Raw genomic sequence first — 25,832 nt, 5'->3', positions numbered from 1 at the left:
ACAGGTCCTAAGAAAGAAAATATAAGTTGGAAGGACGATTAGAATTATAACTCTTTTTCGTTGGCGACCGAGACTGCGAAAAAACAAATCCAAATTTGGCAAATGGCACCTTACAATAAGCTACAGTTATAACTGGTAATTGCTTGTGAAGCTAACTTCATAAATGAAATTTTTATAACTGGCAATAGAACATCGAAATATTAGCTATATAAAATCAAACCAAATAACCAATGGTGGTTTGTTAGGTTCAGTGACAGTGATTTCCCTCGCAACGGTAGTCACATGTACATCTCCCGTACCTTTTACTCCGACTCGTTCCAGGCTCTGCGCAGACTTGATGACGTTCGTTGCTCTTTTGCCTGTTTACTATTCATCTTCTCCGCCTCTCTGGGCAAAATATGGCTGAAAAATGATACCTTTGATGTTTGTCCAGGGAATCTAAGTTGTGCACGATAGTTAACAGGCCTTCTTCGTAGCTGTTATTCATCTTAAAGGCTTTATATCAAAACGTACGCCGTAAATATTCATTGTCCACAATGGGAATGTGTCCGATTGGAAGATAGCTACGGTAGATAAGCCGCTATTGTGAGGTGAAAATAAGTCGCATCTTCAGATAAAACATGGCTAAAAACGGTGTTGAGCTGGAACTGAAGGACTCTACAGCCATCGGAGGCAACAATATGAGTTCTCCAAAGGGACAACGTCCGAATTACGAATCCTTTCAAGAAGTCATTGACAACAATGGTAAGCATAAAAGTACCTGTACTTTCGTGACTAGAACTTTATAGCAGCTGTTCTGGCTCTAAGCTGCAGTTAATCAATTAATCCCTGATAACACTCGTTGTATGTAGAAACTTAATGAGAAATTATAAGCTTGAAGTTCTGTAATTAATTTTCTTGTCAGAAATAATTTGTTATCAGACAAGAATATGGCCCCAATTGAGTGATCCAATTCGGCAGAATGGTGGAATGGCACTTAGGCTATGTTTACACGGGACCGGTCCGGAATGGATCCGGTCCGATTTTCAGACTGGATAGGCCTTCTGTTTACACGGGACCGTTCTAGAACCAGTCCGGTACGGATCCAAAACTGGACCTGCTATTTTGCAGGTCCAGTTGTGGATCCGTGCCGGACCGGTTCCAGAACAGTCCTGTGTAAACACCTGGATCGGTTCCAAATGGTTCCATGTAAACAGGTCCAGTTCGGTTCGGAACGGTACAGACCGGTCTCGTGTAAACATAGCTTTATTTTCCACCCTGTTTGCAGATAGCTTCACCCTGGTTTGCTCGCATTTAGTTTTTACTTGTTGGTTAGGGGAGCGCATAGTATTGCCCTAACCAACAAATAAAAGTTACAGTTACTGCAAGCAAACTGGAATGTCGGCAAGCTAACCCCAAGATCTGCATAATTCTTCATATCATACGAAAGCCAAATTCAATAATTGTTTCATTATTCGTTCAAAATATTTCCAAGAGCTCTTAAAACACAAAATGAATTACAGTCAATTTCACATAACTTTACCGTGACGCGTTGCGAAGTTCGTTGGGAAATTGGGAACTACATTACGAAGTAGCCAATTACGTTGCGAGTTTGACAATCAAATTGCGAACTTCGGAACAAACTTCCCAACTTTGGTGCTACTGAACTTCACAAGTTTGCAAGTTGAGAAGGAACAAGACATGTTGCTCGGAAGTCATGATTACGTCTGAACTTGTAAACAAGCTAAGTTGGTGGCAGGAATATTCCAGCGATTCTAGCGGCTTGAGTTGCAAAATATTTGTTTGAACAAGCACGGCGTCAATAAAGAGTTCTGACGGTACGTGTAATCCTTATACTTGCTGCACGTGTCTGTTACATCGTATCCTGAAAGAAAGACAACGTTTCGTGCGAGCGATCATCGAAAGTTGAACCAAAGTATTCATGATTGAATTGTTTATAAATTTATTTTGCAAGTATTCTGCCGCCGAAACTCTTTAGGCAAGTAAAAATAAACGATAATAACGAACGACGTTTCGGAGTCGTCATGACACCATTTTCAAGTTCAAAAATGAAAAGAATAAACTGTCAGAAAAAGTTCGCTTAAGATTAACATAATAAATATGCAATGTCACGCAAATAGTTTGGCTCGGATTGAGTCTGATTGGACATTTAGAGATGGTGACAATTCTCTAATTACTAGCATTTCATGCACTAAACAATCAAACTTATTCTTGCACTTCTTGATGACATGAAACTGTTTGTCAAGGTCTTTTGGGACAATACAGTGTTTGTCTCTATAATGCTTGCCAATAGATGATGTTTTGTTCTTGTGCTCGTCCACGCGCTGATGTAAATGCCTCAGTGTGTATCCTACATAACTTGCATCGCACAAGTCACATTCAAATCTATATACAACACACTGCTGGTTTACAATAGGTGGTTTTTTCTCTTGTACTTTAAGCTTTTGTTCGATTTTGTTGCTAACAAAAACTGGTTGAATGACTGTGCGCGTTTTATGGCTTAGGTCGTTGAGTTGTTTCCGTACAAAATTTGCAGAATCCTGATCTTTGAAGGGTAGCACTATTCGAACTGTTGGACTCTCACCAGTGGCTGGTATTGGTTGTCGATCTTCGGTCTTTGAACTAACAAAACAACGGACGGTGGCATTGATGAGCTGTTCCGGATATTTCAGCCGGGAGAACAGTGCTTTCAATCGGTCACATTCTTCGGAAAAATATGTCCAACACGATGATAATCGATATGCACGATCAAGCATGGTTTTGAGGAGCCCTCGTTTATATCGAATATCGACATGGCTCTAATAGTGGAGCAAAAGACCTGTGTTCGTAGGTTTTATGTAAACCTTGGTCTCGATGTTAGGGGCTCTGTTCAGCAGTTGCATACCAAGAAAGGGAAGCACTCGGTCTTTCTCTGTTTCCATGGTGAAATTTACTGATGGATGGCAATTATTGAGGACTTGAAGAAATGTAGCCGCTGATGTTAGGTCTGGCATGATGGTTAAGGTGTCGTCGACGTATCTCTTGTAGAATGAAGGCATTTTACCTTCACGCTCAAGAGTTTCTTCGATGTAACCCATGAAACAGTAGTCCCAGTGGCGAACCCATGGCGACGCCATCGGTCTGTTCATACAATTGCCCATTGAATTGGAACAGCTGGTCTTTGGTGGATGCTCTGAGGAGGTCTACGAGGTCCGATCTGCTGAGGTTCAAGTGGTGTGTTTCATTGAACCAGTTGTTTGTAAACGCTTTGTCTGCCAGTATCTGTATGGTTTCCTCCAGCGGCACATTGGTAAATAGCGAGGAAACATCATACGACACTAGGACATCACCATCTTTGATCTTTAACTCGCGAATTTCGTTTGCAAACTCAAAGGTGTCGGTTATTGTGTACCGGTTGTAGGACAGGGGTTGTAGTTTCTGCTCTAGCCATTTCGCCAATCCATAGTTGTACGTTCCTGTGGCAGATAAGATGGGGCGCATAGCCAGACGTTCTTTGTGGGTCTTAGGCAAACCATACAAGTGTGCAAGCCGGGAGCCTGTCGGGCGCACGGAATCCGCAATCGATTTGGGTAGAATTCTCCGGACTGTAGATTCCAGGTCTTTCTCCTTTTTAAGAAGTGGATGATAATATTTGGGCGGTCTGCCTCTAGACTTTGGCCTTTCTTGATCAAGTGCTCTGAATTTTGTTGTATCATTGATCGATGCCTCGGAGAGCAAGCGTAGATATTCAGACTTATCCATTTATGACCACTCCTGAACCTTTATCCGGTTTCGTGATGATAATATCGTCTCGTCGCTTTAACTGATCAATGGCCTGTAGGAGCGATTTGGGGGGTTTGGGCCCTCTTCGATGGATATAATTTAGTGCTACAGATCATAGGGTTGCAGCAGAAAGCTCTTTAAGGTCATCGGGCAGGTTGGGCTCTAGCCTCCAATAAGCCTTTTCAAAGCTGGCTTTCACGTCGACGGGGGAAACCCGTTGCGGGATGGCAAATTTTAAACCACGGCAAAGCACTAATTTTTGGAAAAAGGAAAGCTCATACGATGAGATGTTAAGTATGTGCTCGTCAATATCCACTGTATTGTCCCAAAAGACCTTGACAAACAGTTTCATGTCATCAAGAAGTGCAAGAATAAGTTTGATTGTTTAGTGCATGAAATGCTAGTAATTAGAGAATTGTCACCATCTCTAAATGTCCAATCAGACTCAATCCGAGCCAAACTATTTGCGTGACATTGCATATTTATTATGTTAATCTTAAGCGAACTTTTTCTGACAGTTTATTCTTTTCATTTTTGAACTTGAAAATGGTGTCATGACGACTCCGAAACGTCGTTCGTTATTATCGTTTATTTTTACTTGCCTATGTATATCAAAACCTTTGCTCATAAGAAACTCTTTAATGGCTTTAAAACAGCAACTCTTTTAAAAACACTTCTGTAGAATGGATTTGCTTCGCTAAACCATCGGAAGAAAACAAATACCTTAAAAATAAAAATGTTCAATAACTTTAATGTTGAGCGAGCCGTAAACATGTCGCGACTTGTAATTAAAATTTGTCTGGCTCTAAATTCCGCTTCGTACAAAATTACGTGTAATCTCCCGTGAAGATCCGTAAACCATCCAGTTTCATTCGTTTACAAACGCAGAAGACTTGTCATTGAAGTTAAAGCCTCACAAAACTTTTAAAATGTATTTGCCGTATAAAAAAGTAAGATTTAAACAAACTTCTGTCGGCATCAAATTTATTTATCGGCAGATCGCTCATGCGAAACGATGTCACTTCAACTTCAAACAAAATATTTTGTAACTCTCACAGCCGCTAGAATCGCTGGAACATTCTCAGCGCCACCTTGTTTTCTTGGCCTGAATTTCAGACATCACCATGACTTTCGAGCAACATGTCTTGTTCCTTCTCAACTTGCAAACTTGGGAAGTTCAGTAGCGCCAAAGTTGCGAAGTTTGTTCCGAAGTTCGCAATTTGATTGTCAAACTCGCAATGTAATTGGCTACTTCGTAACGTAGTTCCCAATTTTCCAACGAACTTCGCAACGCGGCGCGGTAAAGTTATATGAAATTGACTGTAAAATGGCTACTAACTTTGGCGTAGAATTTTCACTAACAGTGGCCAATTCCTCTGGTGTCGCTGGTTTTTTGATGTTTCTCTCCTGAAGATAAGCTTTAAAAATCAAGTGACTTCTCTTCGTAGCTTTTTTGATGTTTTTGCAATCTTTATCATCTATTTTGGCCATTTTTCGTCGCAATGTTGAAATTTAGCGACCATTTTCGCCTTCAGCTGAGCTCTGTACAAAGCCGTTGTTGTGTGACGTCAATCGTCCAATAATTTTTCTATTATTATTATGTCATTCATCCAATAATAGAAGCGTCTTCCAAATTTGGTCGGTGCTAGCCTGTTAGTTTGAATTAGCCGGGGATCGAAAGCCAATCAGAAATGAAGAAATATTTTAAATGAATAGTAATAGGCCTTATCGCGGTTTTTGACACCATCTTGACAAGTAGGCGGAGCGAGTAGAAATTTCGAGTGTTTGTATGGGAATCCGACGGCAAATATCTTTTACAAAAATTAAATTTAGGATAACTTCTGAATTGTAAAGTTAAGATACTAGGCCAAAATTTTTATTTGCCGAGTATGAAGGATGTAGCTGGGCTACAAAGCATTCAGTTACGTTTTTAATTTCCCATACATTTGTCTATAATTGTTACTGAATACTTTCTAGCCCAATGGACTTTCAAGATTCTCCTTAGGCATTTGTGAAGGAAGGTGTCAAGCCTTTTTTCGTCCGCTTTTGTCATTCTCCAAGTCTCACATCCATATAACAGGACAGCTGCTGCAGCAGCAGCTGTGGCCAAGAATAGGGACAGATGGCGAGCATTGATGTCCGGCCCTATCCCCCACCAGGGGGCAAGGAACTAAGAGACTTTCTAGCCCAGCTACATCCTTCAAACTTGGCAAATAAAAACTTTTGCCTAGTATCTGTGCCTGCATAGTTGTGTCTGTGGAAAACGGCAGCTCTTTTTCCAGAGATGTGGGAGAGTGGTTTGATTTGATTTGTACAAAACCAAACAAAAAACAACAACAATGAAAATACAAAGGAAGGCGATGAAACTTCTCCGTGATGTATTTCAGCAATTATATCTGAAAGAAAGAGGATTAGATGAAGACCAGCTTGTATAATAATATTGAAAGCAAAGTTATGCTTTTCTTGTGTTTGCTTCAGTAAGGCAGTCACACTTCCTGCTTCTGAAAGATAATTGTGCAAAACAAATTCAGTGGTTAAGTGATGAAACAAAATATTGAATTCGGTTTTCAAAAAATATTCTGATCTGTCAGTGTCTCACAGAACTGATTGCTTCTTACTTGTAAATCATGATATTTTGCTTAATCTTGTCCAATAACTGTTAAGAATTTGCTTTTGAGACAGATAAAAATACAACTGTCTTATTTTCTGTATTTATTTTTAAATGTAATATTCCTCAGACATATCATATGTCATCCAAGAATAGTCCAGCCCATACTTACACTCAGCAAGTTTTTAGATCAATATGCATATAATTTCAGGGTTTCATTAGTTTGTGAGGAGAATCAAAATGTATGAAATAGTTAGGAAATTAACACTCCATGTTTGGGAGAACTCAAAACTCTTAAGAGCTTTGGAAACAATTGCTTTTAGATTTCATTTCTACAACATTTTCTTATAATTTAGCATGAGCATTCTCTTTTGTTACCATAGCATTTAGGGAAACATGGAAAGCATTTTCTATTAAGTGGCGATGTCCTTTAAAGCGGACCATCGCATTTCGGGTCGGAAGAAAGTTTTCCTTCAAACTTTGCCCAGTGAACTATCTTGGTTTATAAGTAAACGAAACAGCATTAGTTTTTTGAAATACGTTAAAATGTTTTTTTCAGAGCCTATAACAGCCAAGGCGACTAAAAGGCTAAATTTTGATGGTCGCTACAACGAAAAACTGCACAAGTTGACGAGCTCGGCACACAAAAACCGCCGACCGCAACAGAAAACTATTATAATCCCACGAAAGGTGGTCCTTAAAGGGTTGTGAAATCATGTATGTTTTAATTTTTTTTAAATTTTCAGGTTTGGAAAAATTAATGTCTCAACATCCGTCAGATCGCTTTTTATAAACATGCCAATATACCCTGACTTTGCTGGCCTTTAATTTCCAAGTCCAGACCAGACCATTCTAAATTACACCTGAATTCTACTAAATGGATGCCAGGGAGCACAGAAATCTAAAAATACCTTGCACTTCTTACCTTCTTTCGTCACAGCGACTTCCAACTTTTCGTGTTTTAAGATAATTTTTTACACACATTATGCAAATGAGGCTGTAAACCGAGCAACGGTTGTTTTTAACAAAAACGGTTTAATCGTTGACTTACAGCATTGCAAGTCAAAAATTCAAGTCATTTCACAGAACGATCACTTGCAAACGTTTTAAGCGGTTAAAAACGGCGAATTATTCGTCCTGGAACTTTGAATTTGTTACGAATTAATTATGCAGTTTCGCTGGCTGCTAAACTTGGTCAGGTAAACTTACTAGTTGGATCGTGTACTCTTAGGTTTTGCTGATTTCTATTGTTGAGTTAACAGTTTTGTTACTTTTGGAATCTGAACATTTTCTCAGTATGTAATAAGTTCAATTTTAGCCACCACACATTGAAATCTAGGATTCGTGACATTTTAATTTAATTACTGACATCAATGTACGAAGTTAAAAAAAATAATTTATTCTGTTACCGTAGCTGAGTGGCCCTAATTGCCTTTCTTCCTAATGGATTTCGTTTTTAACTTCTTTGCTGCATACACAGATATCAGTAAATTTTAGTATTACTCTGTGTATCAGTAAGTTATTTTAACACAAAAGCTCGCTCGTGCGAACTTAATTTTATTTACATATATCTTATACTCACAAACCCGTGGATATCGACGTTTAATTATCATCCCACTGCTCGAGATATATTCTCCTCCGTAAAAGGAAAGAAAAACACTGCCTCATTGCAAATGAAATACTTTTCATAGAAATACTCTACTGAAAAAAAATACTTTCAAGTCTGTTTCCTGGACTCAAACTTTATAGATCACTGGGGCGACTTTTACCGTGACAAAACGGAAACTGACGTGACACGGCCAGTAATTTATACCTAATCTGTTCAGAACTAATCGCGTGGTTCTTTATCTAGGTTCGTTCGACTTTTTTGCTTATCCATTTGATTTTCATGTTTAGATGTGCTATATCACCTTATACAAATTTCAGTTTGCACAACTACCTCTAAGCTTATAACAAGAACGTGTCTGATACCTGTTGCTACTACACGGTACAATTTACTACACCTTGAGATTATGTCATTCTTTTCCAAGAAAAGAAAAAAAAAACTATTTCTCATTGCAAATTAAATACTTTTCATAGAAAATCTCTACTCAAAAAAGCACTTGTCTGTTTTCTTGACTCAAATTTAGATCAATCGGTCAAAACGGAAACTAGCGTGACACGGCCAAACAATTATAACTAATCTGTTCAAAACTAATCGCCTGGTTCTTCGTCTAGTTTCTTTCGACTTTTTTGCATATCCATTCAGTTTTCATTTTTAGATGTGCTACCACGCCTTAAACAAATTTCAGTTTGCACAACTACCTCTAAGATTATAACCAGAAACGTCTCTGACCCCCCCCCCCCCTCAGGGGGGAGGGGTTACCCCAATAATGGCCTAAACGGGGAGGCTCCGTCCGAAAGGGGTACCTTTTTCATGCTTTAGGTATATAACAGCGCTTCAAGCTGCGACCATTTTGGTCGCCATGGCGAGTGAAAAGAACATTTGGCGACTAAATTTTCAAACAGGTCGCCAATTTGGCGACCAGTGCAGTGTAAAGGGCTGGCTAGGCATCATTTGTTTTTGCAGTATAATTACTAAGCAATTTCACCACAAAATTTTCCATTACAACTATTTCAGTCGTGCATCTTGCTTATCCGTTTGGCTTGGACTGCTGTTTGATGTCTTTGATCGTGGAGCCGCCATTAATTTGATCACCACATTTATGTTTCTATTATTTCACTGTACTGCACGAGAATTAACTTGTTTTGCATGTTTATCTTCCTTACCTGTTTCTCTTATCATTTATCTACTATCTGTTCTAATTAGAACAGATCAACAAAAAAACTTTGGAATGCAAGCGAAAATTACCGCGTCGAAACGTTCTCCGAACGATTTCTATTCGGCTCATCGTGGTCAGCAGTATTACTCTATGTAAAGCGACATGAAGTGTCTTCTTCTAAAACGTTTTTGCTTTGGGCGACCAAAATTTTTCTAGTGGCGACCATTTTACAAAAGAAAGTCGCCAAAGGGCGACTTCTGAAAAACTTGAGCTTGAAGCACTGTATAAGAGTAGGAATCTCACAAGTTTAGGTAAATGAAAGCGAAGGGATATCGGTTATTTAGGTATTTAAAAGGAGGTTCAAGTTTAAATATTTCGAACAAGCGCACCTTATGGCTTTTCGGTATTTTTAAACAAATTTAGCTTCTTGGAGCCAAAATAAAGTTGTCCCGGGTAGGTGAGTTATCCCTAGCAGAGCGTTTACAAGGCGCTAGGGTAACCTTAGCGCTCTGCTAGGGTTACCCTAGTGCTAGGGTAACCCTAGCTGCCTTGTAAACACGTCGATGAAAAAAAGACAGATGAAATGTGGGAACGCTAGGGTAACCCTCCTGCCTGGGAAACTCTAGCACTAGGGTTACCCTACCTGCTTGTAAACAGGCCCTAAGTAGAAATACTAAGTACTAAGTACACTTAGTAGAGATAAGGGACAATGGGAACCGAATAGTCTGATTAGTCAAGGCTGATAGCCTAAGGACTGTTAGATTTTTTATAGGGCGGGGGGATGGAGGAGGGGGCATGGATTTTAGATGCTCGATTTTTTTTATTTTCTTACAGCCTAACAAGATATTTTTTGGTGCAAGCTAGATATTTTTTGGGGTCTTTGCCTTCTTTTGGGATTTACACCCTCCCCCATAAATCATCTTATGCTCCACCCCTAATTGCAAAGGCAAAAAAAACCTAAGAAAGGGCCGGAGGGGTTTCAACAGTTATAAAAAAAACCTTCCCTTATTAACTTCGTAATTCTCAAATAATTTATTTTACATGTATTTGTCTGAACAGCATTCAAAACAAGCTATCTAACAATGACGTCTTAGTGCGCAGTTATAGAATTTGAACCAACCGCGTAACCTGGAAGTACCGACAAAGGCTTGAGAAGAATTTAGCGCCGGGGCGCAAATAACTCTCCCTCCTCAACAAATGTTAGAAAGAGCAGCTTAAGTAAAATATTGAACCGGCATGAACTACTCAAGCAAAAGGAAAATATTTTTATAATCTATTTTATGTAAAAGAAACTCAGTGTATGGCAGTGCCGTAGCAAGGGTAGATAAGTGGGGGGGGGGGGCACGCGAGCGCCGGAGGCACGAGCCGCTAGGGGGGTGTGGGGGGCATGCCCTCCCAGAAAATTTTGAAATCTAGAGGCTTGGCAATGCTATTTCCAGCGCTCTCCAAAAGCTATCTGTGATTTACTCATATTGCGAATTTGAGACATTTTTGAGACATTTTGACATTTTTGAGACATTTTTTTCACATTGTTGTCACGATTTCTGGTTTGTTTTAGTTTTTGGCTGTTTAATATTGTTGTGCATCAGCCTACATACGTTAAAAAAATGAAAAGAAGTACAAATGTTTATTGTTTCAAACCTCTCGGGAGATAAAACTGTATTTTCAACATTTTATACAGGTTTGTTTTACTTTTTGGGAAAAAACTGGGGGGGGGGGGGGGCACGGGCCCCCGGGCCCTCCCCTTGCTACGGCACTGTATGGTAATTCTCTACGCACCGGATCCGACTTGAACGAAAACACCGTACATCTTCTGAATAGCCTTCGGCTCTTTGCCCCCTACTGGTTTCTTCGTGGACGTCCTTGGTGCGATGGATATAGGCAAGCTGTTCTTGGGCGCCAGAACTTTCCAAATGTGTGCCTATGCTTGGCGCACACGGTCATTTTCGCGACCTCTAAATCGAAAAAGCCAGCTCTGGCCAAGATAATTTGCCATTCTGTGATGTCCTCTCGCGATAAATGTATAGAAGCGAGGTGGCTGTCTATCGATTCATCGCACTGAAGCAAGCAGAAAAGACCTGAAACGCCTCTTGAATCGCCACACTTTCCCGTTTGCGACAAAAAGCTCGACATCTTGTTTTGAAATTTTATTTTGGAGCCAATTACAAAACTTTGGCTCAAACTAATTACATTATCACAGTGACAATACTTACCCGAGAACTGTCTCTAACATTTATTTAAAAATTCGTGCCATTATACAACACTATACACTAAACTATGAATAAAACTAGTTACTGAATGACAATTTCAAATGTCTTTGGGCATCCTTACAGCTGGTAACGTGAATTGTGGCAATAGAATTTTGACGGTACGAACCGTCGGGTTTTGCCGACACAAATCTTGTTTGCATGAAACACGAAAAGTCACGCAAATAAAGTTGTAAAGCGCTAAGGAAGCTTAAGGAAGAAAGTGACCATAGAGACCGCGGGAATTCTGGCTAGGAAAAATGATTGCTGCTTTATGCAAAACAAGTTTATGAAAGTGACTTTGATTAGCAGATTAACTAACTAAAACTGCAACTTTATAAAGTGGCAGCAAAACATGTCAACTAAAATACAAGGTCAAAAATTGTTTATTTCAAGAGTTACATCACTCCAACTTGTTAGACCAGTTAAAACTGAAGGAATTTTCAAATATTACACCTTGAACGCTTTCAGATTAAGTAAGAACTTATTTGTTCTTCCCTTTTAAAATGAAAAACAGCAAGTTCCAAAAAGTTAGAACGGTTTGTTTGAAAACATCGGTCAAAGTTCAGCAGACAACACATTTTGCAAATCAATTGTGACATTTGTCTTGAAAGCATGCAAAGTTAAAGACAACTTAATTCGTCAATTTTAACCACTCCTATCATTTGCAAGTTTTCTTTCTATAAAACGCCTTGTATTTTTCACCTACAATGTCGAAATTTTGCAATTTAACCGTTTTTGTTAAAAACAACGGTAGTTGGGTTTACAACCTCATTTGCATAATGTGTGTGAAAAATTATCTTAAAACACGAAAAGTTGGAAGTCGCTGTGACGAAAGAAGGTAAGAAGTGCAAGGTATTTTTAGATTTCTGTGCTCCCTGGCATCCATTTAGTAGAATTCAGGTGTAATTTAGAATGGTCTGGTCTGGACTTGGAAATTAAAGGCCAGCAAAGTCAGGGTATATTGGCATGTTTATAAAAAGCGATCTGACGGATGTTGAGACATAAATTTTTCCAAACCTGAAAATTTAAAAAAAATTAAAACAAACATGATTTCAAAACCCTTTAAGGACCACCTTTCGTGGGATTATAATAGTTTTCTGTTGCGGTCGGCGGTTTTTGTGTGCCGAGCTCGTCAACTTGTGCAGTTTTTCGTTGTAGCGACCATCAAAATTTAGCCTTTTAGTCGCCTTGGCTGTTATAGGCTCTGAAAAAAACATTTTAAAGTATTTCAAAAAACTAATGCCGTTGCATTTACTTATAAACCAAGATAGTTCACTGGGTAAAGTTTGAAGGAAAACTTTCTTCCGAACCAAAATGCGGTGGTCCGCTTTAAAGGACATCGCCACTTAACATTCTTTGAAATAAAATGCTGGGAGAGCATCCAGTCATATGTTTTTATAACTTGTTTCTACTGTGAAAATAATGTGTATAAATTTAACCGGTGCTGTATTTTAAGTGGCTGGGAGATGTAGTAACCTTATGGTTTGTGTGTAGACTCCAGAACGAGAGAATATAGTTAAAATATCCAAGTTTGAATTCTAGACATTATATGCCATTTTGTATATTTTTTTTATTTAATTTGTTACTTTTAATTAACATTTGTGAATTTGTCTTGATCGATTTTAAAAAGTGATCTTTCAACCATTGCCAACATATTGGACAATAAATATCAAGTTTGTTACTACCTCTGCCTTAAATGTCACAAATATAGGTAAATAAAGTTAAGTTTTTTGCATTTTTGTATTTCAGAAAATGAAGAAGAAACCTTCACATTGTCTGAAGCAGTTGAAGCGATTGGGATGGGAAAATTCCAGATCCTACTCATTTTAATGGCTGGCTTTGTTAATGTAAGTGGGGGTTTTAAGCTGTATAGGTATTAACTAATACCTATAATCTAATCATAATATGGTACTAGTACCATATTATGATTAGACTGTACATATTGCCAAAAATTTAGCAGCAATTTCTTCCGTGTTACTTTTTGTCAGTTATCCGGCCCTATCCCCCACCCGGGGGCAAGGAACTAAGATAAGAGAGATATTTTATATCAGACAAGGCTGTCAGTAGCTAAGCCAGTGCTTCTGCTGCGACCTTAGATATGACAAAACACCCACAAATTTTGATGCCAATTTTGGAAACAGACCGCAACAACAGTAACATGGTACATTGTTTAAAAAATGTACTTTGAACAGTATTAGAAAGAATTTCCTCAAACTGCTCACAAACAACTTTATCAGAGTGGGAAAACACCCTTCTAGTATGCAGAATGACTAGCGGCATGATTACTGAAACTGCACCAAGTTATATCAACCCCTCCACTTCCCTCCCCACTTACACGCAAGATCCTAGCCATGTTTGAGAAAACGCTTTCTGCCTTATTTGTTGATCAGCCAATGGAAAATGACATTTCCCTATGTTATTACTCTTTCAGATGTGTGATTCCTTGGAGCTGTTGTTACTTTCTGTTTTGGCACCAACAATTCATTGTTTGTGGCATTTGTCATCATGGGAAGAGGCCTTCATTACGACAGTAAGTGCTCTCTTTTGACAGAGGATACCAAGCAGTTAATGCATGTACCATGTATTTGCCTTTGGTTACTCTACATTTTTTTGTTACACTTTCCAGCCACTTGACTTGGGTCAATATATTTTTTTAAAATTTCTACCTTATAAATGACCAAGACAGTATAATAATTATAAACACATAACAGGGATGTAGCTAAGAGCCACCAGCTGAAATTTCACTAGAAAACAAAGGCTTGCCAGGATAATTTTGTGATGCAAAGGCCAGAAAAGCTGATTGGGCAAGCTTGTTTATGAGTTAACTTAGGCTACACCCCTGGAACAACAATGTCATGCCTCCAGATAAATCTGATACCCACTATCTTGAGAACTCTCGATCACCTTTGCAGTGCTAGAAGATCTCCAACCTAACAAAATGATGCTCTTTAAATGGATTCTTACTAGAAAGTTATGTTTCAAATGGTAGAATCCATAATTTAAAATCAAATAATGAAAATCAACTGTGCATAAATTGATGTGCCACTTAATTAAAGACGCAGAAACTAACACTCCCTGATGCAATTTTTTTTACATAATTTGTGTTATTGAGGCCCTGTTTGGATAAAATCCGAGGAGTGACGGCGTTGTAATAGGTACTTGGAAACTGATGAAATGGCGACAAACATCAAAGCTTGTGTTGATATGTGGAAAGTGCATTACCACCCCCCCCCTCCTCCCCCACTCCCTAGCCACCTAAGAGGACCTTGTTAATTTCATAGAAAGTTGATTTTGTATAATATGATAACTTACACTTGTTTTTCTTGTGACAACAGATTGTCTTTCTTGGGATGGCAGTAGGCTGTCCTTTTTGGGGATGGCTCTCTGACAATTTAGGCCGGAAAAGTGTAAGTTGAAGTTGGCATTTTAGTGAAGTTGTAAAATATGTTATACACTGTACCAATGGAATCCTGATTTCTTGAACACTTGGTTTCTCAAACCTTCTGATTTACAGCAAGGCGCCCAAAAGTGTGACCACTTTTAATTTATTCACATTCTTTCGTGCAGATTTAATCCAATCAATAGCCATGGATAGCTTGCAGTTGACTTCTGATTGGATTAAATTTGCACGAAAGAATGTGAATAAGTTAAAAGTGGTCACACTTTTGGGCGCCTTGCTGTAATACCCAAAACCATAAATTGTTTCCCTTGGGCTTGCTTTACTCAAACACTAACAGTGCAGCCAATCCTCCAGTATTTTGTCAAGTTTTAGGGGACAAACCATTATTAATAATTTTTCCTGGAGGGGGTATGAAAAATTTTTCCTGTGCAATTTTTTTTTTTTTAACTTATGCACCTTTGCAAACATTTGATTTTCCAACAACACCTTTCTGCAAACAATTTTCTCCCATCTTTTTACCATGTTCTTACACACAAAGGAGGTTTGCTTTTTTGCTGCCATCAAACATTATTTTATGGTGGCAACCAACAAATTGTATTGTTGATTTAAATGGTGCCCTGTACCCTGTCTACAAACAACTACATGGATTGCTTTTTATTTAAATTTTAGTTTTGAAAGTGTTTTTTTTTTTCACGTGTCTGACCTCTTTTTTATATTATACCGGTAAATCCTGTTTGCAAGCAATTTATTTTGGCTTTTAATGCCCTGCAAAATGTTTTTTTTTTTATATATTATTTTTTCATATCCCCCCTTCAGGAAAATAATCGTCTGTCCCTAAGTACTGATTTTTTATACACCTGTGAAAAAAAAAGGAATTATGAGTGCCAAAACATATTTTTAAACCATATTTATTCACGAATTAGCTTGTCTAATGTTTAGCCAATAAAGTTGTAAAACCTGTCAAATAATGCACAAGAAAATTGTCACTTGTATATTATAAGTGAGTTCAGGTAATCACATGATTTTTCTCTTGCAAATTTGAAGTGAACTTTACAGTTTTCAAAGACCAGAAATTGCACTCAAAATTATGTAATTTCTGGTTCAAATATTGCTACAAACGTGTTGTTGTTGAGATATATTATTAAAGGAATTGGTAATAGAATTTAATAGTTACTCATGTTTGATTTTGATTCACAGATGATTATTATAAGTGCCAGCTGGCTTGGTTATTTTGGTCTCATTAGTTCATTTTCGCCTCATTACTTCTGGATTATCGCCTTACGATGCTTGGTTGGATTTGGAATTGGTGGTATACCAACTATGTAAGTGCCTTGACTTGACTCCCCCTCAAACCCTACTCCCCCCCCACCCCTCACCTTTTGCTTTAAAAAAAATCAAATGGATGATAATAACTGAAGGTAATTTTGAAGTAACATCATCAAGATTCTGAAAATGGCTTGATCCACGGTTTACAGGATCCTGGCTGATTGATCAGTTTAGCCATGATGGATGTAAGACTCGTTAATTACACCAGCCAATATTACAAATAACTGCTCTGGTTGTGGACATGTCGGTCACCAACAACAGTTCTTTTCAGAACTGTTCTCTCACCTTTTTTTTGGAGGCACAGTGGCTTAGGGGTTAGTGCACCAGACTCCGGAGCGGATATCCCGGGTTCGAGCACTGCTGGCTGGGGCACTGCATTGTGTTCTTGGGCAAGACACTTGACTCTCTTAGTGCCTCTTTCCACCCAGGTGTATATATTGGGTACCAGCAAATTTATTACTGGGGGGGGGGGGTGATAATTCTGTGATAAACTAGCATCCCATCCAGGGGAGAGTAGACGTATTTTCTCAATTAAACGCCCTGGCGTTTATTTCAAACTAGGCACCATAGATCCGGCGTTTATTTGAATGGTGCAGTTTATTCGAGCAAAATGTTTTTAAAACAAGGGTTTTTCATAATTATTTGTTACATGAATGTATCTTGCCATCATACCTTAAGCATATTACACCTCGAATAAATACCTGAAAGGCTTACTTACCACTCTACCTTGGAGACCCGGCGTTTATTCGGGGCCCGGCGTTAAATCGAGAAAATACGGTACTCCTACTCACTTCATGCTACGGAAACCTGGATTAGATCGATCCATCCGGCCTGATGGGCCACTAGGCTCGACGCAGACTTAACCTTACTCTCTCACCTGGATGATCGCAATAAAATTATACAAACTATTGATGCTCCTGGGTTCCAACCATTTACTGAGAATTCTCTCAGTTATTGTAAGATATATAAAAGGTAGAATTATATATTAGAATGTTTTAATTAATCAAACATGTATTCTGTATCTATCTAGGTACACTCTCCTGATTGAATTTCTTCCCATCAATGTGAGGTCATACATCATCTTGTGTCTTGCTGTAAGTGTTGCTTTCCTTCATTGAATAGACAAATTATTCCAGAAATTATCCAAACCTAAACCACTTGTGGTATTTGAAATTACAAAGGCAAGAGATGGTTCTCTTGACTGGAATTCCAAAGACATGGCAAGACTCGAGACTAATGTTTTAAATTACTGTTCTATTCACTTAAGTGACAAGTCAAATTTTACAAGCAATTAAAAGTAATTTTTACTACTTAGTCAGATACATTGAATCAAGAACTGTTAAGTGTTCTAAGTTTTTCACTAGTCAAGGTGGCTAGTAGGAATCCTAAACCTAGTAACCAAATCTAAATTTTACTATTTGTTGACAAGTTGGCTACCTTGTCACTCGTCCAGTTTACAAGAGGAGATATTTGTGTCTTGGATCTTATCTTCAATCACCATAATAAGATTCAAGACACAGCTACCTCTTCTAGTTATTAATAGTCTCTGGACCAGTGACAATGTGCTTTTTCCAAGACAGAACATTGTCTTCCGTGCCTAGCAACATATGTGTTTTCGCTTTGCAATGCAATCAATCAACCGTGACAATGAACACGAAAAAACTGAGACCGTTAAATGCTCAACGTGAATCCACTGTATGAGTGCTGCCCCAGGTTACACTGTACTAGTCTATTCTAGCCAGTTCTTGACATAAAGTTCAAAATTGTAACTAATCAGTGGTATCATTTTATTTATTTTTTCAGTTTTTCTGGGCACTTGGATCAACATTTATGGTCATTGTTTCACTTCTTGTAATGCCGACACTCGGTTGGAGGTGGTTGCTAGCAATTGCAACAGTTCCTGTTATTATATTTATCCTTTTATGTAGGGTAAGTGCAGTCCTTTAGTACAATTCTGGACAAGTCATATTCATAGTCGTAGCAATTTTTCTGTTCAAGGGGAAAAGGCACAATGAGGTTAACCCTATGTGAAGCACCAACCTGTGAAAATAATAATAATAATAATAATAATCAAATGTTTATCCAGGATAGCCCTTCAGTACATGCGTACTGTTATCAATGGGGTCCTGCTGATTAAAAATTAAAAATTACTAAAATTACTAAATATATAATATACAATGAAAATTGTGAAAAAGCGGATCATGCACTAAGTTAAAAACCTTAAAAAACTACAATAAAATATTACAAGTAAAAACCGTCCAACGCTTTCCTAAATAAAAGTCTAGAATTAATGTTTCAGAACTCAAGATCAGAACTCAGTGCCCTACTCTTTGCAACAAGTGTGTGGGTTCGTTAATGTCCCCTGCTGACCATATAACACTGAAGATGCAGAAGACAGGGTTTTCAGTTTATTGTCCTTATCCAAAAATTAAAAGACTAGAACATCTAACCATTTGCAGATGTCATTGCAAAGGCAGACCCTGAGTGTTAAGACCCTGAGTGTTGGACAAGTCTGGGAGCCAAAACCGAGACCTCCCGCACAACAGTCCGGTGCTCTACCAACTGAGCTAACTGGTCAGTGGCTGACAAGCAAGATTGGCAGAACCTTCGAACCTACAGACTGATTACCTGCAATGTCCCAATCTTTCACAATGTTTGGAAAGGGAATGAATGCTTATGACCAATTTCCCAACCTAAAAAAAGTTTAGAACAAAATATTTTTTTCTACTGCCATAACAGCTCTACAGTTGGACCTCTTCTTACAGAAACCTCTATAATACTGACACCTCCCTACTACATACAGCTCATTTGGTCAAAAAAGAGACCACAATTTATACAAACTCTTTACTTCTGTGACAGGGGAACCTCCATGTTTCCTATCCCTTTGATATCAAGAAGTTTGACAAATTAAGTTTTTGTTAATGCCCTCCCCTTTTCAAGATGGTTAGCTGAGACATTTAATCATTATGTAGCTTTAAACAATTTTTTGGTTTCATAAATTTTCCATACCCCCCCCCCCAAAATGGAAGGGATTTTTCCTTATACCCCCACCCCCCTGGAAATTCCATTTAAGCTTCACACATAAGCTTTTATCCTTTGAGACCCCTCCCACCCCCAGGAATTTCCCATTCCTTTTGTTGGGGGAGTTTGGACATTTCTGGAACCACACATAATTGCCCATAGGAGCCATGAGCAAGTTGTAACTAATTAACTGGATTTTTGTGCTTTTCTTTTAATTAGTGGTTGCCGGAATCTCCTCGGTATCTGATTGCTGCAGGTGAAAAGGAGAAGGGCTTGGAAGTATTGCAGCGTATGGCAAAAATTAATGGCTCTAAACTGCCACCAGGAACTCTTAGAATTGAGACAGAGGTAGGTGCTGTTAGAAATGCAAGAATTTACAAAGTTTTTAAATTACATTAGAACCTCTATTAAGTGGCCACCCATGGGAAAATGGCGATTGGTCGCCTAAAAGAGGTTGGCCATTTAATAGGGGTTTGTTAGAAATCAGCACAAGGCCTTTTAAAAAGGTCACGTTCTTTCAATACAAGATAGCGTGAAAATCACCGAATCACATAAGATGACAATAATCCTGTGTTGAATGTTTTTATTCAAGCCTTCACTTTCTTTTTTAGACTCTTGTCTGTCCGACGCTGTTGAAAACAAAGCCAAAAATTGTATATTAATATGTTCTTGCTGGCCACTAAATAGTGGCAAAAGCAATAGATGAACGCTCATCAGGATGGCTAATAGGTGGCAGCAGCAGCTTAACAAGAGTGGCCATTTAAAAGGTTTTTTCTGTACTGACAACAGTTTCTGGACTTTAATAACTGTAATAGGGGATGGCCACTTAATGGGTGGCCGTTAAATAGGAGTTCCACTTCATTATTTTGTTATAAAAGAATGCAAGTGCTAAATGTGCGTTAAGGGTGCTTAAAGGTCATGTTATTTTAAATTTTATTAGATCTTACAGACAACGTTGAACTGAATGTTAATTCAAAATTTTTATTTTCAGGGTGCCCAACAAGGAAACATCCAAATTCTTTTTAATAAGGAGTACAGATTAACAACCCTGCTTCTCTGGCTAATTTTGTGAGTTGAGCTTTATTTGATATACATTTGCAATAATGATATTACAAATAGTTCTAGTCTTATTACACAGAATAAAAACATAACTTTGGTCAGTTTTGGTTGTACTTCCCTTTTGAGCAAATAAATTAAATTGTTTAGAACAGCACCAAAAAATTTCCACAATTTCAACTGTCCCAAAAGGATAAAGACTCATATGGGACAAGTGGGATGCATCTTATATTAATATGAAAACATCCCCATGCCTCCTAAACTTATGAAAACAGTGTGTTTATTTTCTTACTCTCTTCTCTTTGTTTGGAAATGTGATGAAACACTCTCTCTTATGTCCATAATGTTCCCTTTATAAAATATATTCTATATATAAGGCTAAAAAAAGTTAAAAATGGTAAAATTAAAATGATAAAACCAAACGTTTTCGGTTTTTGGTTTTATCATTTTAATTTTACCATTTTTAACTCTTTTTAGCCTTATATATAGTATATACTCTCTCTTATGGTAGATACATTACATTAGGATTTGTTTTCTGGTTTGGTTGTCACTTGGGCTTATGTTTTTTTGATAGTTTCACTGTTGGATTTTTGTACTATGGTGTTGTTTTGATGACAACTCAAGTTTTTCAGCAAGTGCGCTCAGGAGGCAGTTCGTGTGATACAGGTACTGGTCTAAACAGCTTTTTTTGGTGGGGGGTAGGGGGACAACATTTATGGCTTTAATTTATGATGCTCCTCTAAGCAGATACACTGTACTTTCTGTGAACATGCACTTTAGGTTGCAATTGGTACTATGAAAAGGGATAATGGAATAGCCAAAAGTGCATGTACGGCACAAGAATAAGGCTGTCTTGTTAACTTCTTTGAGGGGCCCGAATGGGTAAAAACTATCAGGAACTGGGATTGTCTATTCGTTTTTGTGGGGTGGAGGAATGGGGTCACTGGGACTGGGAAGTGCAAGCAAGGCCCGGGAAATGGCATTTATACCCCTCCCACTTTTTCGGACACCTCTTCTGCCATTTGGCATATGTAACTTTGATGTTTTTTGGTTGATAAATAATTTGTACACTTACCGGTACCTAATGTTTTAATTTTTGTGTTAGAGAGCTTATCCATAGAATCTCCTGAATGTGGCTGCAAACTGTTAACTGTTAACGACTACATCAGCCTGTTGTGGACAACAGTTGCTGAGTTCCCTGGTGAGTTTCCCCCAGTATAAATTAATTCTCTTGACTGATTTCCACACATTATGTTTTGTTTGTTCTGAGAATTTGTTGGTTGAACAAGACAGTATTGCTTAGTGGACAATTCTTATTATTTTAATCATTCAATTTTGTTGTTGAGTGGGTGGACAGCAAAATATTTAGCTTGACAACAGCGGGGTCCATGCGCAATGACCAAGAGCTAACTATTTTGCGATCTGACCCAACCTAACTTGCAGTCAATAAGCATTTTATCATCCCACCTTTATTAAGCTTGATTTTGTTGGAAAGTTGTGAAAATGTCTTGTAACACATTCATACCAGCAAAACATGTTATGTTTTATTAAAACCAGGTTTACCAAATGAGGATTAGCAACAGAAAACTGCAAGCAGAATTAGTTTAACAATAGAGTGTTTCTGTAGAGGAACTATCGGCTGATAGTTGCCCCTTGGAAATTTGATGTTCTTAAAACAAATATTTGCCCGAGAAGTAAAGCTTCGAGGGCAAATATGCTAGTTTTAAGAACATCAAATTTCCAAGGGGCAACTATCAGACCGATAGTTCCGAGACAGAAACACTCTATTGTCTTTATTGTTCACCACTAAATTTTCTTCCGCGCGCACATACAAAAACAAGCATCGTGAATTATTTTTACTTTTGAGGATAAAAAACTCAATTGAAAGCCGAAATTTAACAAACGAAACAAAACCAGACGAGAAACCCACTAAATGCAGTGAATTTGGTTGGGTTTTTTTGTTTACAGGCAGCTTGTTTACAAAAAACAGTCACGGGCGGGCACTATCGATCCGGGCATTTTTCACGGGAGGGCACTATGGGCTGATAGTGCCCTCTGGCGGACGGGCACTATCGCGTCACGTGTTCAATTTAAACCAATCAGAATCGGATAAAATTTAGTGGTGAACTATAATTCTTCATAGGGTTCAAGTAAACTCAAACTTGTTCTTTCATTTTACTACATGTGTAAGGTTTTGCAAGTAACTTATAAATTCTCCAATCTCACTAGAACTATGTAAACAGGCATCATCGTTATTTTGCTGTTAGTTAATTCCATTTTCTTTTCAGGAATATTGTTCACAATGCTCTTTATGGAAAGACTTGGTAGAAAAAGAACGCTAGCTGGGGAGTTTTTGTTAGTAGCTGCAAGTCTTTCATTGCTGTATATTTGTACTGGAAGGTAAAAAGTGTTTAAATCTTTTGCACTAGAGTATCTTACAGTAGGTAAAGATAATTGAAAATCCGGTCCTGGGGATCATTGAAGCCAAGTGGCTGAGTTGTGGTTGCTGTCGCTTGCCTTAAGGTGACTAGAAGTGTTGCTAAAGGCAAGCTGGAATCCAATTTTTCAAGTCCTGATATGATAAGCATGATATTATCATTGCACAATGTTATATTTGAACTCAAGAGCACCAGAATAGTGAGTGGTATTTCTTGAAATAACTATTTCAAAATTATTAAATGGTTGTTTATCTTCAATTTCAACAGGACTCTGATGATGGTGTTTATATTCTTAGTGCGTGGCCTTTCATTAGGTGTATTCCAGGGCTTTTTTGTGTATGCCCCAGAGGTGAGCCCATGGATGACATTATATAAATATTATATATACTGGACTTTATTTACCCTCGGTTTTATGAAGGGTGTTAGACCTCTAGCAAGAATGCCTGGAACAGGCTAGTCCATCAGTCTCGTAAGGTCATTACCCTGAAATAGAATTGAACATAGATTTTTAACCAAACTTCGCCTACTGGTTTATTACTTGAAGGGAACTTAAATTTTGAAATAAACAAAGGGGGGTCACCATAAATCATTTAGGAGCGGGTACACCTTGTATATTCCATATAATTCCAATGCGAGTACTGGCAAGTACACGTTTTTAGCGATTTTACAGAAAGAATTTGATCGCTACACCCAAAATATGAGAAAAAATTGATAGGTCACCACACTCGTTTACGAGAAAGCGACAATTTACTTCTCTCGCGGACTTAACCGCATAGAAAAAAGCCGCCATTTTGTTTATATGCGCGCGCTAATTACGCGTAAAATTCTGTGCAGAAAGGATGCGCAATGTAATACAGGGCAATGACTTTAACCGATGTCTTGACTTTGTTAAACTTCACGGTCCTTAGGGTTTTGTTTTACCTTATAGTGACTTTAAAGGTTGTTACTTCCCTTTACATACATGTGCTTTTTAACTTAATTGTTTGTGTTTAATCTCTTTGAACTGTAGGTGTATCCCACCGTAATTCGATCAATAGGCTTTGGTTGTTGTAATACCTGGACCCGCATTGGAGCAATGGTAACACCTTACATCGCTCAGGTTAGTGGTGCTGTTAAATAGAACACTCGTGATACAAACAGTCTAGAGCAATTGTCCAGTGACTTTCCAACATTATGTTTTGTTTCGTTTTGCATTGCTAAGCTGGACAATATGGTGAACTATAGGAAGTTTATGTAAAACTTGTTAGAACGAAATGCAAGGTCTTATCCCCTATTTTTAGGGGGTGTCTGCACACGGATTTATGCCCCCCCCCCCCCCCCCCAAAAAAAAAAAAAAAAAAAAAATACGCCTTTGCAGTGCTACCCGGCTCCCAAATAGAATACGCCACTGACTTTGAGATTTTCTCAAAGCAAAAAAAGTGCAGTCAACGAAAAGCGCGGGAAAACGCACGTTATTGCACCAACTCGCGGTGATTGGTTGAAACTAAATTACTCTTGTTCCAATTGGTTAGCATACGCTGCACACGTCATCTAGTCGACTCGTAGGGCTTGGTGCACACAAAATACAATAGGTTTCGACAGTTTATTCTAAAACCGTTTTGATGATGTTTTTACGCTTCTCATTACTGCAGGTGTTACTCCGAGTGTCGTGGAACTTGTCTATTGGTGTTTACATATCGTTAAGTCTGATGGCTTTAGTTGCCACTCTGCTTCTTCCTTATGAGACCAAGGGACGCGCGATGCAGGTGAGTGACTCAACAAATACGAGTTTTTTTAGAGCTCCAGCGTAGCTCGTAATCCGTTTTTCGCCTCCAAACTTCAACATCTTTGTTCCTGTTTGTTGTTTGGTGTTAGAGCGGTTTTCATTTGAGTGTTGAAAGTAATTCGCGTTTGCATTGGTTTTTGCATTACTACGCTCAGTGATTAGTTCAAAACTCTCGCACCACTTTCTCGTGCAGCCAGCAAACCAAAACCAATCGTGACTCGCTTGCGCACGTTTTCCCACGCTTCGTGCCGGCTACGTGTATTTGCTTCGAGTTTTGATTGGTTCACTGGAATGTCTGTGTCATTTGTGATTGGCCAGAGTGATTACTTTGGTTTTGGTGTTACGACATTCAATTGAAAACGGCTCTAATCTACTGTAGTAATGTATTATTTTGAGATCTCCTTTCTTGTAACCTCAAGAACTTGCAATTGTTTGAAAAAAGGGAAATTGCGATTGCTTGTTTCTTGCTCTGTTTGTCCACTTCTAATCAGGGTTCTAAATAGAGTTTGGTAAAAAATTTATTTTGTTTTTATTTCTCTTTTACAGGAAATGTGAGCAAAATGAACACCGAAGAATTCTAACTAATTTTATTAAATGTATTCACGATAAAAATGGTTCAAGTTCCGGCAACATATGGAGTGCGCTAGAACATTATATGAATTGAATTTTTAGCTTACAGCTAAGTTCATTGCCCCCCCCCCCCCCCCGTGTGGGGGATAGGGCCGAAATTGATTTTTAGAAGGCTTTATAATTTATTTTAAAATGTTTAAGTTAAGGAGTCTAAATTATCCAAGGGTTATTCTCCAGAAATTGTGGAAGAAGTTATTAACCTATAATAAATGTTTAAGTTAAGGAGTCTAAATTATCCAAGGGTTATTCTCCAGAAATTGTGAAAGAAGTAATTTACCTTTTTTAAAAGGTAAATTACTTCTTTCACAATAAATAATATTTATTTCACTGTTACTGTTGTTAATTGCTTATACAAAGCTGCCTTAGAACTATATAGATTTTATTATTGTTATCAATATGAATTGATAAAATCGAAATCCTTCTTTTGAAGGAACAAAGTGGGTATATTACTCGTCAACTTTAAGAGAGCGAAGGAGGTTCTGTATAAATTTTAAAATAGTTCAGTTTGGTATAGCAAGAACGTGTATTGACCAATTTAACCCCAACGTTTTATCCAACGTCATCTAAAAAGATAGGTGATAATGTTGGAACCATTTGACCACCCAGCTGGGACGAAAAATCCTTCGAAAACAGCTCTGATCTGCTCGTTTAGCGAGGCTAGCGGGAAAAAGTTAATCGTAGAGTTTCAGAATGAACCAACGAACCGAGAATTCAATGGAACGTAGCGATTGAAAACGAGAGAGGGAAAGACGGATAGCACAAAAGAACTTTGTTTTAAGAAGGGTTATTCAATACATACAACAACTTACTTAACT

The 25,832-nt window shown here is 38.2% G+C and overlaps 1 protein-coding gene and 1 pseudogene across 1 annotated transcript; one reads left to right on the top strand and one right to left on the bottom strand.

Moving 5' to 3' along the window:
• The first annotated feature begins 264 nt into the window (after nucleotides 1–264).
• On the top strand, nucleotides 265–25,293 carry LOC144647074 (synaptic vesicle 2-related protein-like). Its single transcript, XM_078506818.1, has 16 exons — nucleotides 265–744; nucleotides 13,131–13,228; nucleotides 13,813–13,911; nucleotides 14,717–14,788; nucleotides 15,979–16,103; nucleotides 17,138–17,201; nucleotides 17,911–18,036; nucleotides 19,348–19,476; nucleotides 20,120–20,196; nucleotides 20,759–20,850; nucleotides 21,290–21,385; nucleotides 22,473–22,584; nucleotides 22,890–22,971; nucleotides 23,632–23,721; nucleotides 24,254–24,367; nucleotides 24,934–25,293. The coding sequence occupies exons 1-16, from the start codon at nucleotides 621–623 to the stop codon at nucleotides 24,940–24,942; spliced, it is 1,509 nt and encodes a 502-aa protein (XP_078362944.1). The 5' UTR covers nucleotides 265–620; the 3' UTR covers nucleotides 24,943–25,293.
• LOC144645736 (uncharacterized) lies at nucleotides 1,981–3,756 on the bottom strand (annotated as a pseudogene).
• Nucleotides 25,294–25,832: the final 539 nt, after the last annotated feature.

The sequence above is a fragment of the Oculina patagonica genome, chromosome 3, assembly GCF_052425735.1.
Source record: "Oculina patagonica isolate OP01 chromosome 3, crgOcupat, whole genome shotgun sequence".
NCBI lineage: Eukaryota > Metazoa > Cnidaria > Anthozoa > Scleractinia > Oculinidae > Oculina > Oculina patagonica.
This window is presented reverse-complemented; position numbering and strand designations above follow the sequence as displayed.